Raw genomic sequence first — 24,994 nt, forward strand, 5'->3', positions numbered from 1 at the left:
TTTTTGATAGCTTTACTTTTGAAAGTTGAAAATAAAGAAAATGGGTCTTTAAGTGAACTGTAAAATAATGTTATTATATCTATTATTTACTATTCTCATTATACTTAATAATTAAACAACTATTATAACATCAACCATTATGGATAATAATTATTATTATAGTTACTTTTAAAAGTTGAAAATAAAGAATATGGGTCTCTAAGTGACCTGTAAAATAATATTGTTTGTATTATTTATTATTGCAGTTACACTTAATAGTTAAACAATTATTATAACATCAACAAATATTGATAATAAAATGTATTATAGTTACTTTTGAAAGCTGAAAATAAAGAAAATAGCTCTAAGTGAACTGTAAAATAATGTTATTATTTGTATTATTTATTATTGTAGTTACACTTAATAGTTGAACAATTATTATAGCATATCAACAATTACTGATAATAATAATTATTATTTTTACTTTTGAAAGTTGAAAATAAAGAAATTAAGACAGTGAGTGAACTGTAAAATAATAATATTATTTGTATTATTTATTATTGGCACTACACTTAATAAAGGAACAATTATTATAGCATATCAACAATTATTGATAATTATAATTATTATTGTTACTTTTGAAAGTTGAAAATAAAGAAATTAAGACTGTAAGTAAGCTGTAAAATAATATTATTTGTATTAGTTATTATTACCATTACACCTAATGATTGAAAGATTATTACATAATTATTACATATAAACAATTATTAATAACTATAATTATTGTTGTTACTTTTGAAAGTTGAAAATGAGTAATGAAGTAATTAAACAACAGTATTATTATTAGTTATTATTACCATTGCACTTAACATTTGAGCAATTTTTGCTGAATTGTTGCTGAAATGTAATATAGTATATAATGTAATATATACTAAATATAGTATAGTATATATCACATTAGCATATACTGTATTACATTTCGGCAATTAATAATAATAATAATAATAAATAATAACAACAATAATAATAATAATAATTATAATTATTATTATTATTATTATTATTATTATTATTATTATTATTAGTGTCAAAAAATATTACGCTTAGTCGCTGTGCCTTCTTTTTCCTGGTTGCATCCTAAGTGGTCTCCTCAATTTTGAATTAACTTTTTTCTCTGTTCTTTAAAAAATGGTTTGATGAAAACCATGGTCCCCTTCCTCAGAATTACCCAGAATTCTCTAATTGGTCAGCTGGTCCAGCATGCTCTGATTGGCTAACCACCTAGTGCACGTTAAAGGAAACATCACGCCGGAGGCAGGATTTATGTAAATTTTTAGGCTTCATGATGTCACAAAAACAAGAACAAGCTCAACCAGCCATTTGTTGTGGGTCTTAGAAAGTGAATTTTAAATTGAACATATATAACTTTGATCGCCATATCTTTTCAGTTTTGTTTATGCTCAAACAGCAACATTACATTCATTCATTCATTCATTCATTTTCTTTTCAGCTTAGTCCCTTTATTAATCTGGGGTCGCCACAGCGGAATGAACCGCCAACTTATCCAGCACATGTTTTACGCAGCGGATGCCCTTCCAGCTGCAACCCATGTCTGGGAAACAGCAACATTACACACTAAAGTAAAAAATAAATAAATGAAATCATACTCAAGGACCTTTTTAAATGCAGTGCAGGCGCTAAGCTTTGAATGGACGTGACGGATGGGTTTATAGAAATGAATGTAGGCTCGGCTTTATCTAAGAATGGACAATGAGGTCAGTGAGACTGTAGACAGCCTGGAGACTGAATGGCTGACTACTCATACAAACCAGATTCAACATTTCAGGTCAGCGACTCCAGCTCTAAATCATCCAGTTCATGCTAATTCATAGTGCTAGTGCTGTCAACTCAAAACAAATGCAAAATTATAGCGACTCCATACAGAAAATATATATAAAACAAATAAAAATAAATATACATGAGTGCGATTTGTGATTTCTGAAGCGAATAAATTGTGTTTGGTTTGCTAGCCTGCACATTTGCTCTCTGTGTCTCTGTCTCTGTCTCTGTCTCTCTCTCTCTCTCTCTTGCTCTCTGCAGTGTGTAGAGATATTGGCATGAAAGCCACTGAGCTTCACACTATTTATAACCGGTGTAGCCATGGATGCTGTGTGTGTTTCTCTGCAGCCTGACCTGATTCTGCAGACAAGCAGACTCCAGCACAGTCATCTCAGCTCACCTGATCAAGCCTCAATGGGCTTCGCTCAACTATCAGTTACTAATGTGGAGGCTGAGCATGTGGAAAAATAGTTTCACTGTTAAAATTTCAGGTGAAATAAAAGAAATTTGCAGTCATTTAGGGGGATAACTGAAAATATATTGTCAACATGTGGATTATTTTGAGTAAAAAAAAAAAAAAAGTGAATATTACAAAATGTTTAATAAAGATGACAATGCAATTTAGAGAAATGATTACAAGTAAAATACAATTAGTTTTATTTTATAGATAAAAATGTGAATATTACCATGCAAATAATAAAAACAACTAAATAAGTACATTTTTTTTATCTAAAAATATATTTATTTAATTGATAAAAATTCATTCATTCATTCATTTTCTTTACTGCTTCGTTCCTTTATTAATCAGGGGTCACCACAGCGGAATGAACTGCCAACTTATCCGGCTTATGTTTTACACAGCGGATGCCCTTCTAGCCAACCCAACACTGGGAAACACCCATACACTCTTGCACTCAATTTAGCTTTATCAATTCACCTATAGGGCATGTCTTTTGACTTGTGGGGGAACCCGGAGCACCCGGAGGAAATCCACATGAACACAGGGAGAACATGCAAACTCCACATAGAAATGCCAACTGACTCAGCCGGGGCTCGAACCAGCGACCTTCGTGCTGTGAGGCGATCGTGCTACCCGCTGCGCCACCGTAACACCCTTAAAAAACAACTTTTTGTACAATTTTACATTTTAAAAATGGTATTATTACTAAACATATTATATTATTAATATGAAGTATTGCAAAGCAAAAAACAAAGAAAAAAGCAGTTGATTTCATTTAATTTATTCAGACGCCATAACTATTACAGGTAATTTTAAAACTTAAAAGAGATTATAGTAACACTTAACAATAAGGTTGTATAACACACTGGGACGCTTTTCGTTTGCGCTTATCGTTAGCGTTTTCGAGATGTTTTTCTGCATTCAAACCCAAGCGATTTTCACTGGCGTCGAGCAGAAGAGTATGCAAAATCACTCCTTGATGTTAGATGGCGCTACACAACTTTAAGCTTCTGACACCCACTTGTAACACTGAAGAAGAAGACAGAAATTTGACACGCTTGTTGTTATGGATGGTTCAAGTAGCAGCTCTAGCAATGAAAAAATGATTATTGTTCACCAGTGCAATAAGCAGCTTCATGTTAATCAGCTGGAAAATGTGTGCGTCGCGCGCCTTTATTGGAAATGACAAACTTACACCCTAAGCTTACTTGCACTGCTTCCAAGGCACGAGCTCAGCAGCCACATTTTAATAACTATTGTGCTTCATACCGAAACTACATACCAAATCTTTTTTTTGATCGATATTGACAATGGTGTTCAGTCAATAAATATCTATAGCGATTTTATTGCCCAGCCATACTAGTATTGTTCATTATTAGTTCATGAAAGTAAATACATTAACTAATATCAATTAATGGAACCTTATTGTAAAATGTGACTGAGATTACTACTGTATAATACAAACCCAGCTTATAATTGATCTGTGTTGTCTTGACGATAAGATTTCACAGCTTAACTTTAAAGTCGAAATGCAGTCAAAAATGTTTTCTTATTTTTGAATGTGTATTTCAAGAGTTCACACTTAGATATTTCTTGATATTCTTTAGCAGATATTAAATATTAGATATTAGATATTACTTAGCAGGTTTGGCATGCTGTCCCAGGAGAGAACCCTGAGCTTGGAGATAATTGAGCCCAGGGCTCCTGTCTTGTCAATTAGCATATAAGAGCGTCCGAGATCAGGTTCTCCAGACCTCCCCTGGTAAAGGAGGAAAAGGAGGAAATGGGGTAGAAGGGACAAAGATAAGGGTGAAATCTGTTTATTTATTTTAGGCTTGTATCGATCTGATTGGATTATTGCTGATTACGCATGAGAGATCAGCCGCGATCAATCATATCACATGCTCCTCGCGAAATCAGTTTGTAAAACTTTACACAGTAGTGCTTGTTATAAACGATGTTCATTCATTCATTTTCTTTTCGGCTTAGTCCCTTTATTAATCTGGGGTCGCCACAGCAGAATGAACCGCCAACTTATCCAGCATTTGTTTTATGCAGCGGATGCGCTTCCAGCTGCAACCCATCACTGGGAAACACATACACACTTATTCACACCCACATACACTACAGACAATTTAGCCTACCCAATTAACCTGTACCGCATGTCTTTGGACAGTGGGAGAAATCGGAGCACCCGGAGGAAACCCACGCAAACGCAGGGAGAACATGCAAACTCCACACAGAAATGCCAACTGACCCAGCCGAGGCTCGAACCAGCAACCTTCTTGCTGTGAGGCGACAGCACTGCCTACTGCGCCACTGCTTTCCCTATAAACGATGTGCACTTCATTATTTTGTGAAAAAAAAAATTTCCCTCAGAGTATTTAATCAAATACCATAACCTTCTCTCCCTCCTCGAAGCTACTTTTCTTCACATCTGGTCAAATAGAATGCCTTTACGACAGGGCTATCAGGGCGTATCTCATTCTGCTCTGCCTTCATCCATTCATCAATCTTCTTTCATTTTGTTAGCAACAACCACATCTAATTGGAGTCTCAAAGGACGAAATCATGCACCACCCTACGTTTCTTTCTCATTTCAGGACCATTTTAGGTGGATGTACGTCCACTTAAATAGATAGATAGAGAAAAAAAGGGAAATTTAAACTTCCATTTCTGGCGTCTTTAGCACTCTGCTCATGAATTCCTTTTTTTATACTTGATTTTATAACATACTTCATGCATAAAAGTAATGGTTTAATCAACTCATTTGATCATCGTTTTTTTCCTATATGTACTAATCACTGGTGTTTGTTCTTCATTTAAGGATTTTGTTTTGTCAATACAATCATGTCGCAGTCAGCTGTTATTAATGGGACTTGAGCATCTGTCTGCTTTGAGTGCTCAAGCTTTTTGATGAAAAATTCAGCAGGATCCAGCTGGAGCTCACAAACAGATGAGACTCGCTCTGTAGGTCCTGTTTTAGTGCATCCAAAAATCTCATGAGGTCCAAATTATTATTCATTCCCTCAGAATATCACAAAAACAGTAATAAAGAAGACAACACAAAATTACTTAATAAAATATTTGTTTTAATTTTTCAATTAAGTTGCTAAAATATCTTAAAATAAAAATTATAAGCTTGTATTTCACAAAATATGTAATAATGGTGATGATTAGTTTTCAATTAATGCCATAAAGTAACAAAGATAACACAAATTTATAAATTTACAACATTAAATGAAAAAATTATTGAGTAACAAATAAAAGCCTTTATTTTGAGATGGCTACAAATGGTACCCCAAAATGCCAGCTTTTTATCTTAGTCATCATAAATCTCTTTTTCTAAAGAAATTAAGTTTTGTTTTCTGAGAAAATTCAACAGAATTAATGAGATTTATTCCTGGAAAAAAGAACAAATGTGTTCATCATAAATGTGATCATACAATTGTTTCCATACACTTCGAGCTGTTTTGTATTAGATTCTATTTTAAACTATATCTGAATAAAGATTAAAAGATTGACATATAAGTCATATTTTCACATTTCGAAGCACTAATACAACTCAATGTCTACCCCTTAAAAACCTACATTTACAGAACAAATTGATGTATTGTGTTTGATGTACTTTGAATGATTAAATTGACCTTATTTGTTCTTAAAAAAGGTCTTAAAGGTCTTAAACCTATATTTAGACAGTGTTACTTCATCAAAATTAAATTCACAAAAACAAGCTGGGTTCTTCACTTTTTAGGGTCTGTGACATATTTCCATTGTGGTCTGCATTATTTGCTGGCTATTTCGATATTTGCATCTGTTCTGATCATTTGCATTCTTATGTGTTGTCAAATTGATGACCACGTTTTCTCCTTTTGTTAAGTGTTTTTACTGTTTGTATGTGTTTTCTTAACTTCCAGATCATTTGAGCTCTCTCAGTCACCATACACAGGCATAGATGTAATATTTGGACTTTTGCTTTAAAAAATGGACTACGAGAAAAAAAAATTGAAAAATGGACTATGAGAAACTATGAGCTTTGCAGATCTTAAATATCTATTACACAATAAAAGAAAAAAATATTACAAAGCATCAAATGGCCTTTTCAAATCTGTAACATAGTCGATTTTGAGAAATTGAAGATGTTGTTCATAATGCTTTTTTTGACTAGCAACCAAAATCATTCATCTTAAATCAGTCAGTCTGTTATCATGACTAGGCTTGCGCAATATATCGTTTGAGCATCGATATCGCAATGTACACATCTGAAATATTCAAATCGCAGGTGCAATGTTGAATTGAAAAACCATGAAGTTTGTGGAGCCACTTTAGTTTTTAACCACCATAATTGAGTGAAAGTGTATATGTTGTACATGTTTTTAAGGCCCGAGAGAGTTTAGAGCATTCAGGCTTAACTTTAATAAAGAATAATTGTATTGAATTATTTATAGTCAAGACTATACAGTGTTATTTTACATATGATTATTCAATTTCTGTACCTCTCGAATGCTATTTGACTCCCCAAGAACCATAACGCACTGTTTGTTTCACTTTTATTGTTGCTTTATTATATTTATCTATTCTTGTAATTTGTTTATTACATTTTATACACTATTCAATCCCCTTCAGAGTCATCCCAATCAATCAAAAGGAATACATTTTCCAAATAGCACTTTTCAAGTCATCTGGTGAAATTGTATGTATATGTATATAGCAGAAAAACTAAATATTATGATGTCAGATTCTTCCAATATCGTGCATTCCTAATTGTGACAACACACCTTATGTGTAGGGCCGGACAGAATCTGCTGACATTTTTTTATATTTCTGCTGAGAATTTTGTTAAAAATCTGCGGATTTAAGCAGAATGATTTTAGGAGAATCATAACTAAAAACTTAATATATGACATAAAAAAATTATAAATTTTTAACTTTTATTTAATGTTTACAATGCAAATCTAATTAGATCCACTTTATTTGGTAAACAAAGCAAGTCTCTCATATAATATGTCTACTAAAAGACAGAACATATTACTTTACAAACTGTATTGTAAATAAATCAAAAGAACATTTTCATATTAGTCAGTAATTATACTGCAATTAATTTATAAACTGATTAAACATAAATTTATTCACATTTACTCAAGTAAATAAATAGAATCAATGATGGGCTAAAAACCTACACGCAGATTCCGTGTGGGCCTACTTATGTGTTATCACAACATTAGAAAAAATTTTGTTCATTGTTAGTTAGGGCTGTGCGATTTGGGGAAAATATCTAATTGTGATTTATTTTATTTTATTTATTTATTTTTTTTAACAGATATTGGAATTTGATTTACAATGTAATTTTGTAGTTAAGCTTCAGCTCAATAATCTGTAAGCCGTAGCAACAATTCTGCGACAGCTCTTAAAAAATTACCTGTTTTTGTTCGGTGTCTGTGACATTGAAACCAAAATATTCCCTTATTATCAATGCTGTTTTTCTTTGATATTAATTTGTCTATAATGCTTCTGAAGCAGCAGATGCCATCATCCAACTTTTCAGCGCCTTCCTGTTTGTTATCTTTTTTTTTTTATTGTGGGCGTAGTTCGGCTGTGCAATTCTGATTGGACAGAAAGAAAGTGTGCTCACTCAATTGGCTTTTAAGACTGTCACGCATTTGCTGTAGGTGGGGGAAATTAATATAAATATATATATATATATTATATATTTCATATCTACTTATATATTTCATATTAACTAATCGCAACGTTTCAAATTGCGATTCGATTTCGATTAATCGCACAGCCCTATTGTTAGTTCATTATACTTAATGCATTTACAGTACAAATATAGAAGGCTTGAACTTTATTGTATTGTTTCATGTTTCAAATGATCTTAAAGTTATGTTAATTTGACAGATTTGGTCAGATTTGCATTTTGGGCTTTGGACTTTCTTTGATACACAATAACAATGTCTACACTGTTTTTACTGTATCTTGCTCTCACATGCCATGAAATATGTAAATGAAAGAGTAAATTTAGTCCTCTGGTTCATTTCAGCAGTCAATAAATTGTATTTCAATTGAATTTAAATTGTATTATTATTATTATTTCATTAATTACATTATTGTATTACTTTCTAAACACATTTTGTTTGTAACTATTAGTGAAAACAGTGATTTATAATAAAACCAATTTCTTCTCTTTGGTTTCTTCTTCCAGAGGCAAGCCAAGTACTCCGAGAACAAACTGAAATGCACGAAAGCCCGCAATGACTACTTACTGAACCTGGCAGCAACCAACGCAGTGGTAGCGAAATATTACATCCACGACGTCTCGGATATGATTGATGTGAGTATATGCACAATGAGCCATGCATTTGTTTGCATGTATCAGCTGGGATTTCTGCAGTTGAGTTCGCGAGGGCTCGGCTCCATCTGTTTCTCTTTGCGTTGCGGGTGAAGTGTCTCCTTGTTAATATGGTTTGCCTCATTTCTTTTCTATAAGTGTTTGCGTTGCATTTGTTAGAATGCCATTTTTAGTGGATTGGATTTGCGTACTGATTTCATTCCTCGCTCCCTCTGGTGTTCGTGTTTTTATTGAATTATTAATCACCATTACTGTAACCTTCTAATCTGTTTTGCTGCATCACAAAGGAAGATTAAGACTATTATTGTGCCAAAGCAGAATGATTTTGTGTGTGTGTGTGTGTGTGAGATCTATAACAGGAAAATAGAATTAGCAGCCTAATTGCGCATAAACCTTTTTTACTACATTTAATTCGCAACATATTGTTGCATATGCGACAACAGGCTGTGAGTCGCAGGGGTATCATCCTATCAAAAATGTGCTGAGAGCAGATTTGTTATGTGAAGTATATTGAAACATTTCCCCTGCTGCCGTGTCTCTGCTGTCTCCGTCATGTTAGCACTAGCATGAATACTGTAGATGAAACAAACCTCTGTGATTTTTGCTGAGAGATGCAAAGAGTGTCACGTTGCTGTCCATTGGTACACACACATACTCACACTTGTACTCCCTGATAGCTATTATATAATCTATTTTATATCTTTTTTCAGGTGAGATGCATTCAAACTACAGGAATCTACTCTATGAATTGACTATTTTGTTGTGGAAATTTGTATGATGTTTGAATTTATTTTAAATATACATACAGAAATGATCAAATTATTTATTTTTACTAAGCACACATAACTCTGTTTTTCTCAAAAATACATCATATATACGGTTGAAGTCAGAATTTTTAGCCCCCCTGCTTATTTTTCCCCCAATTTCTGTTTAACGGATTTCTGTTTTTCAACACATTTCTAAACATAATAGTTTTAATAACTTATTTCTAATAACTGATTTCTTTTATCTTTGCCATGATGACAGTAAATAATATTTGACTAGATATTTTTCAAGACACTTCTATACAGCTTAAAGTGACATTTAAAGGCTTAACTAGGTTAATTAGGTTAACTAGGCAGGTTGAGCACTCCCTGCTGGTCTCACTAACACCAACCTGTCATGTGGCATGCAAATAATTCGGTCACTCTTTATTTTGATGGTCTGTTTGTTGAATTTAAATTACATTGCAACTAATTCTCATTAGATTATAAGTAGACTGTAAGGTTAGGGTTGGGGTTAGGGTTAGTGTTAGTTATGTAAGTTTCTTATAGTCAGTTAAATGTCTGTTGAATGTCTGTATCAACTGATATTATGCAGACAGTCTACTAATACTCAAATGGACTATCAATATAAAGTGTTACCAATAATACTTTAGTGCCTCAAAACAACCTCAGATTCCTAAGGGTTAATCCCTAAGGCAGTTAAAGGGATAGTTCGCCCTAAACATTACAATTCTGTCATCATTTACTCCTCCTCAGTTGGTTTCAAACCTTTATGAATGTCTATTTTCTGTTGAACATAATTTTTGCCATCCACCTGAAGCCATCCATAGTGCAAACAAAAAAACAAACAAACAATGGAACTCAGTGGTTACCGGTTTTCAACATTCTTCATAATATCTACTTTTGTGTAGACCAGAAGAATGAAACTCAAACTTTTTTTTTCTTTTTGGGTGAACTATGCCTTTAGCAGTTAGATTCACTATGTATAAAGGGCTTTCAGTTGACAAAGTGCAGGTTTACTTTTAAAACCACTAATTGGTAAAAACCACCAAACCAAAACTCGCAAAACCTCCCACACCCACCATTGGGTATATAGAAATTCATGTGGTGCTTGAGGTCTGTCGTGGTGAATTAAGATGCCAGGTTACCTTGTACTTTGCCAAGTGACCTTGTGCTTAAAATGTAGATTCAAAAAAATCTGTACTGTACTGTAACTTATACTGGTGCTGTTTTAAAGATATGAGGGCTTTAGCATTTCTGTTAAAAGCTATAGTTCAACCTGAAATAAGCTCTGTAATCATTTTATACTTTTGCATTATTTCGTTTTTCTGCTTAACACAGTTCTGATCTATTATGAAATTTAATTTGAACATCTGATATTGAATTGAATAATTAGTCAGTGGGGTCCAAAACCCTATTTGTTTTGAAAAGCCAGAATTTCTTTAATTTCCAAAGCAAGGAAACAAAATCTTAACCATTATCCCACTAAATAAAGCTTTGGATTAGACAGACTTTTACATTTAAAAACATAGGGTCAGAAGTAGGCCAGCTCTGTCATGCTTAATAGTTTTCAGAGAGACTGACAGTGAACCGAAAGATATGGCCTAGCAACCTTGCTAACCCCAATACACTATATGAGTTTTTTTTTTGTCTCAGGGCAAATAGTGGTTATAGTTTTACAAAAAAAAACAGGAGATATTTTATAAATAGTCTGAATTTACTTGTAATTACAGTTACAAGTACAGCACTCCTACTAATGTGTAAACAGATTTAAGCTTGATGATACCTTTTAACAAATGTACAGCTGTTCTGCAGCTTTGTAATGCGTAATAAAGTTAATGGAAAAGTTCTGGAAAACACAGTTAATCATCTTTAAATAGTCTGTATTTGCATGTAATTACAGCTTTTTTAGCTAATGCTAATTTTCAATCCAGGCTCATTCTGAAAACGTAGTCCTGTGGACGTTTCTGGAGACCACGAATTACGTCCCGGGTGGTACTGTATGTATTTTGCAGTTTTTATTTTCGCGAATCCATGAGAAGCCGCTGTGTGAGCTTTTTCATATCTCAAATTTCTCTCGCGAGTGTCGTTCGCACCCGCTGTTCTTGCGTAAACCCACCAGCGGCCGCTGTTGACTGACTGTTTGTCTGAATGACTGGATGACTGACTGGCTGACCGACCAATCGACTGACCCACCCTCCTCCTTCCCTAAACCCAACCAATTTTATCGATTGACCCGCCCACCCACTTACTTCCCTAAACCCAACCAACGATTTACAAAAGCCATCCAGAAAAAGAAAAGTCCTCGTCTGATTTTTACAACGTTTTCGGATTTTACCACAATCTCACCCTGTTATTCACTTGTTCATTTATGTTTTTTGGATTCTATTTTTGTCTTGCCTGATTTCTGGAACCGCTCTTCCCCGAACTCGAACCCTGTTGTCATCGTGGTCAAATCCTCTCTGAGTCTCAGTCCGCCGACGTACACGACGAACTAACTAGACAAACTAGTTATTAGAAGACATGGGATCAGCTTTCACTGCTATGCAGATGATACTCAATTATATATTTCAACTAAACCTGACGAGACGTCTAATCTGTCCAAGCTAACTGAGTGTATTAAAGATGTTAAAGACTGGATGACCAACAATTATCTTCTCTTAAACTCAGACAAAACAGAATTATTACTTATTGGGCCTAAATCCTGTACACAGCAGATCTCACAACTCGATCTACAATTAGAGGGATACAAAGTTAGCGTTAGTTCTACTATAAAAGATCTGGGTGTCATATTAGACAGCAATTTAACTTTTAAAAATCATATTTCCCATGTCACAAAAACTGCTTTCTTTCATCTGAGAAATATCGCTAAGTTACGAAGTATGCTATCCATCTCAGATGCAGAAAAGCTAGTCCATGCTTTTATGACTTCTAGGCTGGACTACTGTAATGCTCTGTTTGCTGGCTGCCCAGCATCCTCTATTAACAAACTTCAATTAGTACAAAATGCAGCTGCCAGAGTTCTAACCAGGTCTAGAAAATTTGATCACATCACCCCAATTTTATCCTCCTTACACTGGCTGCCTGTTAAGTTTCGTATTGAATTTAAAATATTGCTTCTTACATATAAAGCTCTAAATAATCTAGCTCCTGCTTATCTAACCAATCTTCTGTCTCGCTACAATCCAACTCGCTCTTTAAGATCTCAAAACTCAGGACTTCTGGTAGTACCTAGAATAGCAAAGTCGAGTAAAGGAGGTCGAGCCTTCTCATTTATAGCTCCTAAACTCTGGAATAGCCTTCCTGATAACGTCCGAGGCTCAGACACACTCTCCCAATTCAAAACTAGATTAAAGACCTATCTGTTCAGTAAAACATACACTTAGTGCACCACTTAGGGGGCTTCCACACAGGTTATGCATCTTGCTGATATACACTGTGAACATCAGCTACGCTAATTATTTTCTTTATTCTCCATTTCCACCTGGGGATACTCTTCCCGAGGCCCTCAGACTATGCAGAGTCACTGATTCAATCCAAGACCAACGACGAGATGATCCCAAGGTTTCCATATCCTGGACCTGGCCGAATCCTGAACAACTACTGCGATGGTCATGGAAGAGTGGAGAACATGAGACTGTTTCCTATGACGCTCCAGAGACAGACGAGTCTTCGCTGAGGCCAGCTTCCAGCCTCCGCCACTGAGACTGCAGCTCTGCACAAGACGTTTGTCCAGCAGAGAAATTAAAATGGTCGTGCCCAACTGAGCCTGGTTTCTCTCAAGGTTTTTTTTCTTCACTTCCGCCTTTAGTGAAGTTTTTTTTCCCTCTCCGCTGTCGCCACTGGCTTGCATGGTTCAGGATCTGTAGAGCTGCGCATCGTTGGATTTGCTCTTCAATATTTGGACTCTCAGTAGTGATTATTAAACCACACTAAACTGAGCTAAACTGAACTTAACTTAAACACTACAAACTGAACTACACTGTTCCTATTTACTGTGACCTTTTATGTGAAGCTGCTTTGACACAATCTACATTGTATAAGCGCTATACAAATAAAGGTGAATTGAATTGAATTGAATTGAACTAGTTGCTGCAGGAAAGCCCGCCACACGGAGGTAAGCGGTCAGCTGGTAAGTGCGAAAAGAAACGGCATCATTCCTGCCCCTTGGCGTTCGTTTAAAAAAAGAAATGCAGCCATACATACCTCTGGCTACATAATTTGCGGTCTCTAGAAACGTCCATAGGACTACGTTTTCAGAATGAGCCTGTATTGCAAATATTAGTGCCTTAAGTAGCCTAATCTGTAAACAGATCTAAGCTTGATGATACCTTTTAACAAATGTCCAACTCCTGTTCTGCAGTTTTTAATGTTAAATAGAGTTTGTGACTAGAAAACACAGGATTTTTTTTAATAGTCTGGATTTACTTGTAATTACAGTTGATTAGCTAATGCAACTATTAGCACCCCTAGTAATGTGTAAACATATCTAAGCTTGGTGAAATTACTAACTTTTAACTGTTGTGCAGCTTTGTAATACTAAATAGAGTTTGTGACTGGAAAACACAGGAAATCATTTTTATAGTCTGGATTTACTTGTAATACAGTTCTTTAGCTATTGCTAATATTAGTGCCCTTAGTAATTTGTACACTGATCTAAGTATGATGATATTACTACCTCTAACAAATGTCCACCTCCTGTTCTGCAGCTTTGTAATGCTAAGTAGAGTTTGCAACACAGGAAATATTTTTTTAATAATCTGGGTTTACTTGTAATTACAGTGTATTAGCTAATGCTAATACTAGCACCCCTACTAATGTGTAAACAGAGCTTGGTGATTATTACCTTTTAACAAATGTACACCTGTTCTGCAGCTTTGTTATGCTAAATAAAGTTTGCCACTGGAAAACACAGGAAATAATGTTTTAAATAGTTTGAATTTAATTGTAATACAGTTTATTAGCTAATGCTAATATTAGCACCCCTAGTTTAAACAGATCTAAGCTTGGTGATATTACTACCTTATAACTGTTCTGCAGCTTTTTAATGTTAAATAGAGTTTGTGAATGAATAACACAGAAAATTATTTTTAATAGTCTGGATTTACTTGGAATTACAGTTCATTAGCTAATGCTAATACTAGCACCCCTGCTAATTTGTAAACAGATCTAAGCTTGGGGATATTACTATCTTTTAACAAGTGTACACCTGTTCTGCAGCTTTGTAATGCTAAGTAGAGTTTGCCACTGCAAAACACAGGAATTTTTTAAGAGTCTGTATTTACATGTAATTACAGCTTATTAGCTAATGCTAATATTAGCGCCCCTAGTAATGTGTAAACAGGTCTAAGCGTGGTGATATTACTACCTTTTAACAAATGTACACCTCCTGTTCTGCAGCTTTGTAATGCTAAATAGAGTTTGCCACAGGCTACGGCTCTCTAGTGTTTGCACTCAAACCCTTTTGAGCATAATATATAGATTTACAGTCCAGTAGAGCGATAACTGCCTCGTTGCAATGACTCACAGAGGTTTAAAGTTTTCCCCAAGCAAATTTAAACTTGCTCCACGTTGTTAAAAGAGGTTAGTTGCACATTTGTTGCAGGTTTAAACTAATTAGCGAAGATATTCCACCGCGCTTGTTCTTCTAATTATAGATACTGACGATCTTGATTCTCCGCAGGATGAAATTCCCTCATTTAGATCATGTCATTATAATGGCACCACTATCCACAGACACAGAGGAGATTCTACCTGTCTTACTGTTCGCCCTGCCGGAGTGAAATGTGAAATCTCATGACTGCTATAAATAGATATCACCATGGAAACCATTCGCCAAATAAAGTTTCATTTATTCTGTTTTTGTAGGAAGAAGGGCTGAACTGGTGTTCATCTAAATGTCATGACAGGCTTGCTATGAGAGATTCTTTCTCATCCGTTGTTTTTCTTTTTTTTCTTTCCACAGTGCTGTGACCTCGGCTATCATGCTAGCTTGGCGCGCACATTAAGGACGTATCTGTCAGCTGAGTATAATCTAGAGACCTCTCGCCATGAAGGTCTGGACATCATTGAGAATGCAGTGGACAACCTGGACCCTCGCAGTGACAAGCACAAGATCATGGACATGTACAATCAGGTCTTCTGTCCACCCATGCGCTTTGAGTTTCTGCCGCACATGGGAGATGAGGTATCAAGCCTTTGCATTAACATCTCATTAAGTGTTCTTCCAAAAATTAAGTTAGTTTATTAGCTTGCCCTGATGTCGTTCATTGAGTAACTGACTTCTTTCTCTGGAACACAAAAGATTCATTATTAAATATTTGCTCTGAACTGATGAGCAATCAGCAGCTTTCATGATGAATCAGTTGAGAATTTCCACAATACCCACGCATTTGTGTTTTGTGAAAGTCCAGGGCCCGTATTTATCAAGTTTCTGAGAATTAATCAAAAGACCAGTGCTAAAATTTGACTTTAAAATAAAAAAGCTCTTGGCTCAAAGCTGCACGTTTCACTTATCATAATGCTTCGGAATGCTGCTCTGTGTGAACGCAGACGGAAAATTGCTGGAAAGAGCGCACTCACACTTCGAACACGCTAACGTAAAAATGTCTACTCCAGTCAATCAGAGCACTCGAAATTGAATATTTTTCTGGACAAATTTAGCTGCTAGATGTTAGTCAGACAACGTTTCTATCTTCCTCCTTAATTTTAACTGTAGAAAACATTATCGATAAAATCCTTTTATCCTTTTATTATGATAAACCGCTGTTTGTATACATTCAAGCTCTGCTTAAGTTGCTTGATGTATGTGCACGCAAAGCAGCTGATGAGCACCAGCACACACACATATGATGTACCATCAACCATCAACAAAATCCAGACCACTTCTAGAAATACAAGTGCAGCCGTTTAGAAGTCATTTCTGGTTAATGATGTCAGAATTTACCGGTGTTTTGGAATGAATGTGTCATCTCTCTTTCCCGGAAAAATTCCGGAACGTTCTTGCCTGTGTGAACAGCACTTTTTTTTTATTTACTGGTAAAGTCGTTCTGGTAATTTGTTTTGAATATTTTGGAACAGTAAACATGTCAGGCTTAATAGTTAAAATAAATCAATGACTTCTGCCTTTTTCCTTAATTTTAAAAAACACAGATTTCCTTACAACACATAAAAAATACATTAAAAAAAACTTACATATACCTTGGAAATGGTATAACAGAACATTTTAGCGGTATTAAAACCTTGACTTGTCCAAACCCAAATGGCTATCATCACATGCCTAGATTCATGACAGTTTACTCTGCCACATGATGTTTTAGATGACGACAAAAGAATGGACTATTTAGTGAGAAGATTTCCTCTTTAAATAATATTTTCAGAATAATTCATATTGAATTCCTTAGAGGAGTTTACATTCAACACACATTTGACAATAAAGAATTTTCAAGAGAATGTATTATATTTTATACACGACACTGGAAACGAGTTTCAACATGTCTTAATTTAAGAAACTTAAACCAGGGTGGTTTTAACAGTGATTTGACATCTCTAAAACTCATCTTATACTTCTGTTAGGATAATGTCAGAAAGTACTAAACCGTGACCTAGACATCTGAATTTGTATGTTACAGATAATATAGTATAATATAGCATAAACTATGTGTGTATGAATTTGTGTGTGTATTTGTTTGTTTATTTATTTTTAATCCCATTATTTTTATCCCTTAGTCCCTTTATTAATCAGGGGTCACCACAGCATAATGAACTTATCCAGCATTTGTTTTACGCTGCAGATGCACTTCCAGCTGCAACCCATTATTGGGAAACACCCATACACTCTCATTCACACACATATTTAGACAATTTAGCTTGCCCAATTCACTTATAGCATATCTTTGGACTTGTTGGATAAACCGGAGCACCCGGAGGAAACCCACGAGAACACAGGGAGAACATGCAAACTCCACACAGAAATTCCAACTGACCCAGCCAAGTCTCGAACCAGCGACCTTCTTGCTATATCATTATTTACAAATGATTATTTATTTTTATCATTAACCCTATTATGCTAGTTTATGTTAAATTATCTGTAACGCACAGTGGAGATAATCATTCATTCATTTTCCTTCGTTTTAGTCCCTTATTCATCTGGGGTTGCCACATCAGATTGAACCACTATCTATTACGGCATATGTTTTATGCAGCAAATGCCATATATATATATATATATATATATATATATATATATATATATATATATATATATATATATATATATATATATATATATATATATATATATATATGGCATTCACTGCATAAAACATATGTATATATGTAACATACAGTGGAGATCAAATTTAGAGAAGAATCAATTTACTAAATGTCTAAGTCACTGTTTAGTACTGTTTGACATCCTTATATGACTATCATTATATGGCTAAAAGATATACATCTAAGTGTTTAGACTAAAAGATCTAAAAAAAGACCTGTAGGATAATAAACTGCTGCACATTTTGTTTTGTATGCATCTCAGGTGTGCCAGGTTAGTGCCCAGCAGCCCGTGCAGACTGAACTTCTGATGCGTTTCCACCAGCTGCAGTCCCGATTGGCCACGCTCAAAATTGAGAACGAGGAGGTAAGAATTATCCCAGTTTCCACATGCCGCATTTTATAATAATAGGATTTTATAATAACAGTAATGAAAAAAAGACAGATGGGCAGATGGAAGGATGGTGGAAGTATTGCCACTGGGATGGTGGGGTGACTGCTAGTGACAAAGGCATGTAATGTAGGCTTCTCCCTAACCTACATTTGGAATTTCATTTGTTATCATGCAATCCACCTCTCAGAAAAAAAGTAATTAGCCTCAACTGCAGGCGCCACACGCCCAGACGGTTCACTGACTGTGATGTATATTTCATACTAAAATAACAAGAGGCTTTTCTAAAACCGCTAGCTCCTATTAGACTGTTTTTATCTAAAAAGTAGCGCATGTCTTTATCAGTCTGCTGGGAGAAAAAGTTACGCTACGGTAACTTTACCGATACCGCACCAGGATGCTACACTGAATGCTTCAGTGGAAGATCTAGTCATTTGATTTGCAGTTTTTTTGTGTGTGTGGTTCAAGGAATTGCATCTTGAGACATATTCAGAGCTTGTTATTAGCAACTGTGTAATCTACTTTGTTCTTCAAGTTATATTGGATTTCAGACTTAAACCCACCTTCAAACATATAAAAGAACTGCTTGGTGGATTTACAGTGTCAATCAGAAGACCCCGTCTAAAGTTGCAGTCACATTAAAGAAATTTCAAGGACACAAAGGGTTTATTGTCAGTAGTCTTGCAATATATCCTCGCTGTCAACTTTATTAGGTACACCTTGCAAGCAGCAGGTTGGGCCTTCAGGATTACTTCATTTCATTGTGACTGATTCAAGAACGTGACAAAAAAAATCCTCAGAGGTTTTGGTCCATATTGACAAAAAAGCATCACACAGTTGCTTTAGATTGTCCCCCATTTCCCTGTGTGACTGCAGCTTAAAATTATAGTTCACCCAACAAGGAAAATTATGTTATTAGCTACTGATCCTTCATATGATTCTAAATGTCAGAGACCTTCATTTGTATTTGGAACACAAGTTAAGATATTTTAGATGAAATCTGAGAGCTCTTACCCTCTAAAGACAGCAATGCTTTAGGAAACTCCCAAAAACATGATCAAAACAGATCATATGACTTCAGTGGTTTCATTGCAATATGTTTTAGTTACAAGAGTACTTTTGTGTGCACATTAAGCACCTCAGCTTTGTTTCAAATGGAGGTAGTCGGATGTGGACATCTAGGATATACAGTACATCATGAGCGTGCACCCTATACTGACACAGAGGAGAAGAAACTGTTGAATAAAGTTGTTATTTTAGTTTTGTGTACACAAAAGTTTTATCATAGCTTAATAACAGTTAGATTGATCCACTGTGGACTGTTTTAACAGTGATTTTAGTACTTTTCTCTACTTTGAATGAGCTGAGACCATTGCTGTCTATAAAAGATCTCTCAGATTTGACTGAACAAAATCTCTTAATTTGACAATTGAAGGTCTCAGGGGTTTGGAATGACTTAAGGGTGATTTAATTATCGACAGAATTTTCATTATCATTAATAAGGAAAATACACTACCTGACAAAAGTCTTGTTGCCTATCCAGGTGTTAGGAACAGCAAATAATAACTTGACTTCTAGTTGATCATTTGGTATCAGAAGTGGCTTATATGAAAGGCAAAGGCCTCTAGATTACGCTTATTTTACCAAAATAAAATATGATCATGATTTGATTTTTGATTATTTAATTAGGACAGTAAGGTCTGACTTTGCTAAGACAAAAGCTTGGAGGACGGCATCCATACATCTCTGCAATGACTCAAATCACTTATTAATTAAGTCATCTGGAATGGCAAAGAAAGCGTTCTTGCAGGACTCCTAGAGTTCATCAAGACTCTTTGGATTCATCTTCAATGCCTCCTCTTTCATATTACCCCAGACATGCTCAATAATGTTCATGTCTAGTGACAGGGCTGGCTAATCCTGGAGCACCTTGACCTTCTTTGCTTTCAGGAACTTAGATATGGATTCTGAAGTATGAGAAGGAGTGCTATCCTGCTGAAGAATTTGACCTCTCCTGTAGTTTGTAATGTAATGGGCAGCACAAATGTCTTGATACCTCAGGCTGTTGATGTTGCCATCCACTCTGCAGATCTCTCACATGCCCACATACTTGACCACATGCCCACATACTTTCACCAAACTTGACTGATTTCCATTAGAATATTTGGTCCATGCAGATTTCAGTAGGGCTTCTGCGGTATTTGTGATGATTAGGATGCAGTTCAACAGATGATTCATCTGAAAAATCAATCCTCTGCCACTTTTCCAAATGATCAACTAGAAGTCAAGTTATTATTATTTGTTGCTCTTACAACTGGGATTGACAAGACTTTTGTTAGGTAGTGTAATGTTATTACTCACCCTTATGTCATTCTAATCCCCTGATATCTTCATTCATATTTGTAAAACAAATTTAGATATATTAGATGAAATTCGAGAGCTCTCTCACCCTCTAGACAGTAACGCTCCAGGAAGGTCTTAAAATACATAATCAAAAATCATCATACAGTATGTCTTCAGTAGTTCAATCAGAATATTATCAAGCTACAAGATAAAGATAAATAAAAAAAAATTCATAGCTTGATAATAGTTAGATTAAAAACATGTGGAAGAAACATGGACTGTTTTACAGTGTTTTTAGTACCTTTTTGGTGTTTTTTCGGACAAATTTCACAGAAAAATATCCTAATTTGTTTTCCAAAGAAGAAAAAACGTCTCAGGGGTATGGAATGACATAAAGATGATTGATTGACAAAATTTACATTTTTGGGTGAACTATCCCTTAAATTCAGATAACAAAATCTTTTTTTTTTTGAGTTAACGTCACAAGACATTCTTATACTTTTCAGTCCCTCCACTTCAAACACCTGACATCAAATGATAGAAGTGTTGACTTTACCTTAAGATGTCTACACTGTACAGACTCCGGTGGTGCTTAGAAAATGGTTGAGGTTTATTTACACCTGCTAACTATGAAGATTCATCAGCTTCTTTAGTCTGAGTCATAACTCTTCAGAAAGCCCTGCTGCCTCTCTCACGAGTCTTTAGCACTCAGAGCCCTCGGCTTTACTCACATATGCTTTTTTTTCTCAATGCCATTTTTAAAGCACTCCAGAGGATACTTCAGCCTAGCAATCAAACTCATTGCAATTTAGCCCATCTTTTCTGGGAGCTGAGTGTATTTTTAGCATTCTCATCTGTTAATGGTTAGTTTTTTGAGGGCGTAAAATTGTTATCTAGATGTTTGGTCTTTGGTAAGGGTGATTCTTTTGTCTTGGGAGAGCCGAATCCAATCCAATCCAACTAAGTGTATGCAGGTGCTAATGGACTCTGTAATAGCCCTCGTCTGTATGTATTGATGACTTCATCTTGCCCTTATCACTTTGTGTCTCATAACCAGCTAGTAATGGATGATTCAGTGTCATATAGAAAATGCGCCACATTAATCTATGAGGGCCCGGGGCCGAATTATATAGCAATCACTACAGCGTTCAGACAGTCTTTGATTTTACACATTGATGTGAGTGATCTTTGGTCCTGGGGTTGAATTAAATCTGATCTTAAAGAGATGATTGGGATAACGAGGGAATATAGAGGTTTTTAAGCTGTATAATAAGTACTGTGCACACTCAGTAATCAATTGTGGTTTGGCTGTTGTCATTTGACTTCAAATCTGGACCTGTTATTTGAGCCCACACGTCTAGTTTTGGTGTCTGGGCTGTTGCTGAGTTTTGAGGTTTTAATTTCTCCTGCATATGGGTTAAAATATACATGAACACACTGGACTTGTAGGTGTCATAGAAAAGGATAAATGCTTTTGCAGACATGAAGCTCATTTTACATTTTTATTCCAACTATTATTAATATTAATCATTCATTTATTCATTCATTTCCAACCGCTTTTCCGGGGCCGGTCGTGGTGGCAGCAGTCTTAGGAAAGAACCCCAGACTTCCCTCTCCCCAGACACTTCCTCCAGCTTCTCTGGGGGGATCCCGAGGTGTTCCCAGGCCAGCCGAGAAGCATAGTCCCTCCGAGAAACGTAGTTTTCCCCGAGGCCTCCTCCCGGTGGGACATGCCTGGAACACCTCCCTAGGTAGGTGTCTAGGAGGCATCCGAAACAGATACCCGAGCCACCTCAGCTGGCTTCTCTTGATGTGGAGGAGCAGCGGCTCTAATCCAAGCTCCTCCCGGGTGACAGAGGTCCTCACCCTACCTATAAAGTTCCGCCCTGCAACCCTGTGAAGGAAATTAATTTCGGCAGCTTGCATTCCAAATTTTGTCCTTACTTATGACCTAAAGCTCATGACCATAGGTGAGAGTAGGAACGTAGATTGACTGGTAAATCGAGAGCTTTGCCTTTTGGCTCAGCTTCTTCTTTACCACAACGGACTGGTACATCGAATGCGTTACTGCTGCCACTGCACCGGTCCGCCTGTCAATCTCACGTTCCATCCTTCCCTCACTCGTGAACAAAACCCCAAGATACTAGAACTCCTCCACCTGGGGTAAGGACTTTCCTCCAACCTGGAGATGGCAAACCACCTTTTTCCGGTGGAGCACCATGGCCTCGAACTTGGAGGTGCTAATTCTCATCTTAGCCACGTTTAACTGTGCAGCAAACCGCCCCAGTGCATGCTGAAGCCAACAAAGCCCCAGGTGTGTGTGGAGGTGAGCCCAACTATCTCTAGTCGGTACCGTTTCGACTCCCGCACAAGGTCTGGCTCATTCCCTCCCAGTGAGGTGACATTCCATGTCCCAAGAGCCAGTTTCTGTGCATGACGATCAGGTTGTCGTGGTCCTAACCTTCAACCACCACCCGTTACACAATGCACCGGCCCATCACAGCTCCCCCTCCACAATGATGCCTCCTGTACATTGTCTTATTATCTCTTGGGAGAAGTCTTTTCTGGTCAAACAAACTGCTTGTTCAATAAAAGTATCTGTATATTAATACGGTTTAATTTAAAATTTAAATTTGAGTGAAGAAAGTTGAGTAGATTGTGTTGTTGGATGTAACTGTCAGCCATTTAACATGGGCAATCTGTCCCATTTCTACTGATTAACACTTCTGTCAACCATGAGTCATGATGCATAATATGAACAGCAGTTGAAATCTCTTACATAACTAATATTTCAAAAGTTCACACTGGTCTCTTTTTCACCTAACCGAGTCTCTGTTATGTTTAATTAGGTACGCAAGACCTTGGACGCCACCATGCAGACCTTACAAGACATGCTGACAGTGGAGGACTTTGATGTGTCAGATGCCTTCCAGCACAGCCGATCCACAGAGTCCATTAAATCTGTGGCTTCAGAGAGTTACATGAGCAAGTTAAACATCGCAAAGAGACGAGCCAATCAGCAGGAGACAGAAGTCTTCTACTTCACTGTGAGTGGACAATTTTTTTTAGACCATTATCACTGGTTTTGTATGTACCCTTATTATTTTTTTAGCTCATTTATATGTAACAAAGTAGTGCCTGCAGCTTGATATTAATTTATGTTTTAATTATATAAAGTAGTATTGACTGTATAATGTGAAATGTCATGGAATTTGTTCATTTTTGGATGAATAAATCAAAAGTATTGCTGTAAATGTAATCAAATAACGCAGTTTGGTTTACCACACACTCAATGATGTTTGTGGGATGTAAGACTGTGCTATCTTTACTATCCGAGGACATAATTGCTCACTTTATTTCAGAGCTGATTGGAGAATTAGCTATCATATCATGCACACATGGAAACTTGTACAGCTTCTCAAGACAACCCTTCAAAATAAAAATTGAGTGTTTTTTGTATCAATTTAGGGTGTTTATTTAATCTTTAAATGGATAGTTCACCCAAAATGAAAATGTACTCTATTTATTTTTCATTATTTAAATGTTTTAAAGGGCACCTGTGATGAAAATCATATTTTATAACCTGTTTGGACAGAACTGTGTGCAGGTATAGTGTCCACAGTCATATTGGAGTGATAGAAACACAAGAAGTCTCTTTTTTAAAATTTCATGAAGTTAAAATAGGATCCAAATCCCTCCCATTTTGAGGTCCACCACAACATGACGTAGGAGTGCGGTTTCCCCACCCACCGAATTGATTGACAGCCGCATATTAACATGTCTTCGTAGTAATGCGTATTATCATATCAACAAGACAGAACGTGCACAAAGCAACTGGGATTAAAAGATCTGTTCAGCTCTCTGTGATCATCATCAAATGTGATCAAGAATGAGTTTTACATGTTTAAGAAACGTTTTTAAAACAGTGCATGTTTGTAATGATTTACAGCAATTTTACTGTATTTATCCTCACAGCCGCGTATCAGTTCAATTAGAAAAGAAGACTCTTCAATCCCATTTTGTGGACGTTAAATCAGGTTTATTTTCTACATTAAAAAAAAAAACAGATGTCCATACAGCAGTGGATATTAACATGCATCCTGTCACATTCGCAGTGTAAACTTAAACACGCACACTGTTTGCCTGTGTTTTGTAAGGACATGTGGCTCATCGAAGGCTTGAATTAACTCTAAAACCAGTACATTAAATAATCATTTGGAAAGTTCTTACAGTAGTATTGCTCACAAACCTTTCATGAGATCTGCTTCCTTCATGTCTGTCACTGACACAGCCAGTGATTTAGGCACACTCTGACAGGCACGTGGGAACGAAGGGAGGGAAGAACCAGCATTAAACAATTAATAACAAATAATCTGATGGGTGTTTTGAGCTGAAACTTTACAGACATATTCTGGTGACACAAAGACTTATATTAAATCTTGAAAAGGGGGTAATATAGGTGCCCTATAAGTGTTTATAAATCTTTTTGTGTTTCTTCCTTCTGTTGAACACAAGAAGATATTAAAAGGAATCTTTAGGCTTTCACAGTAGGAAAAACAAATATTATTAAATTTAATTGTTGCAGATTTCCAGCT

At 35.9% G+C, this 24,994-nt stretch overlaps 1 protein-coding gene across 2 annotated transcripts in view; it reads left to right on the forward strand.

Moving 5' to 3' along the window:
• srgap3 (SLIT-ROBO Rho GTPase activating protein 3) overlaps positions 1–24,994 on the forward strand; it is a 182,979-nt gene that overhangs the window by 101,601 nt on the left and 56,384 nt on the right. For both annotated transcript variants that reach the window (XM_056460338.1, XM_056460339.1), the window contains exons 6-9: positions 8,484–8,612; positions 15,360–15,581; positions 17,931–18,032; positions 23,249–23,446. In XM_056460338.1, coding sequence (XP_056316313.1) covers positions 8,484–8,612; positions 15,360–15,581; positions 17,931–18,032; positions 23,249–23,446 — 651 coding nt within the window. The remainder of the gene's footprint in view (positions 1–8,483; positions 8,613–15,359; positions 15,582–17,930; positions 18,033–23,248; positions 23,447–24,994) is intronic.

Source organism: Danio aesculapii, chromosome 6 (genome assembly GCF_903798145.1).
Source record: "Danio aesculapii chromosome 6, fDanAes4.1, whole genome shotgun sequence".
Taxonomy (NCBI): Eukaryota; Metazoa; Chordata; class Actinopteri; order Cypriniformes; family Danionidae; genus Danio; species Danio aesculapii.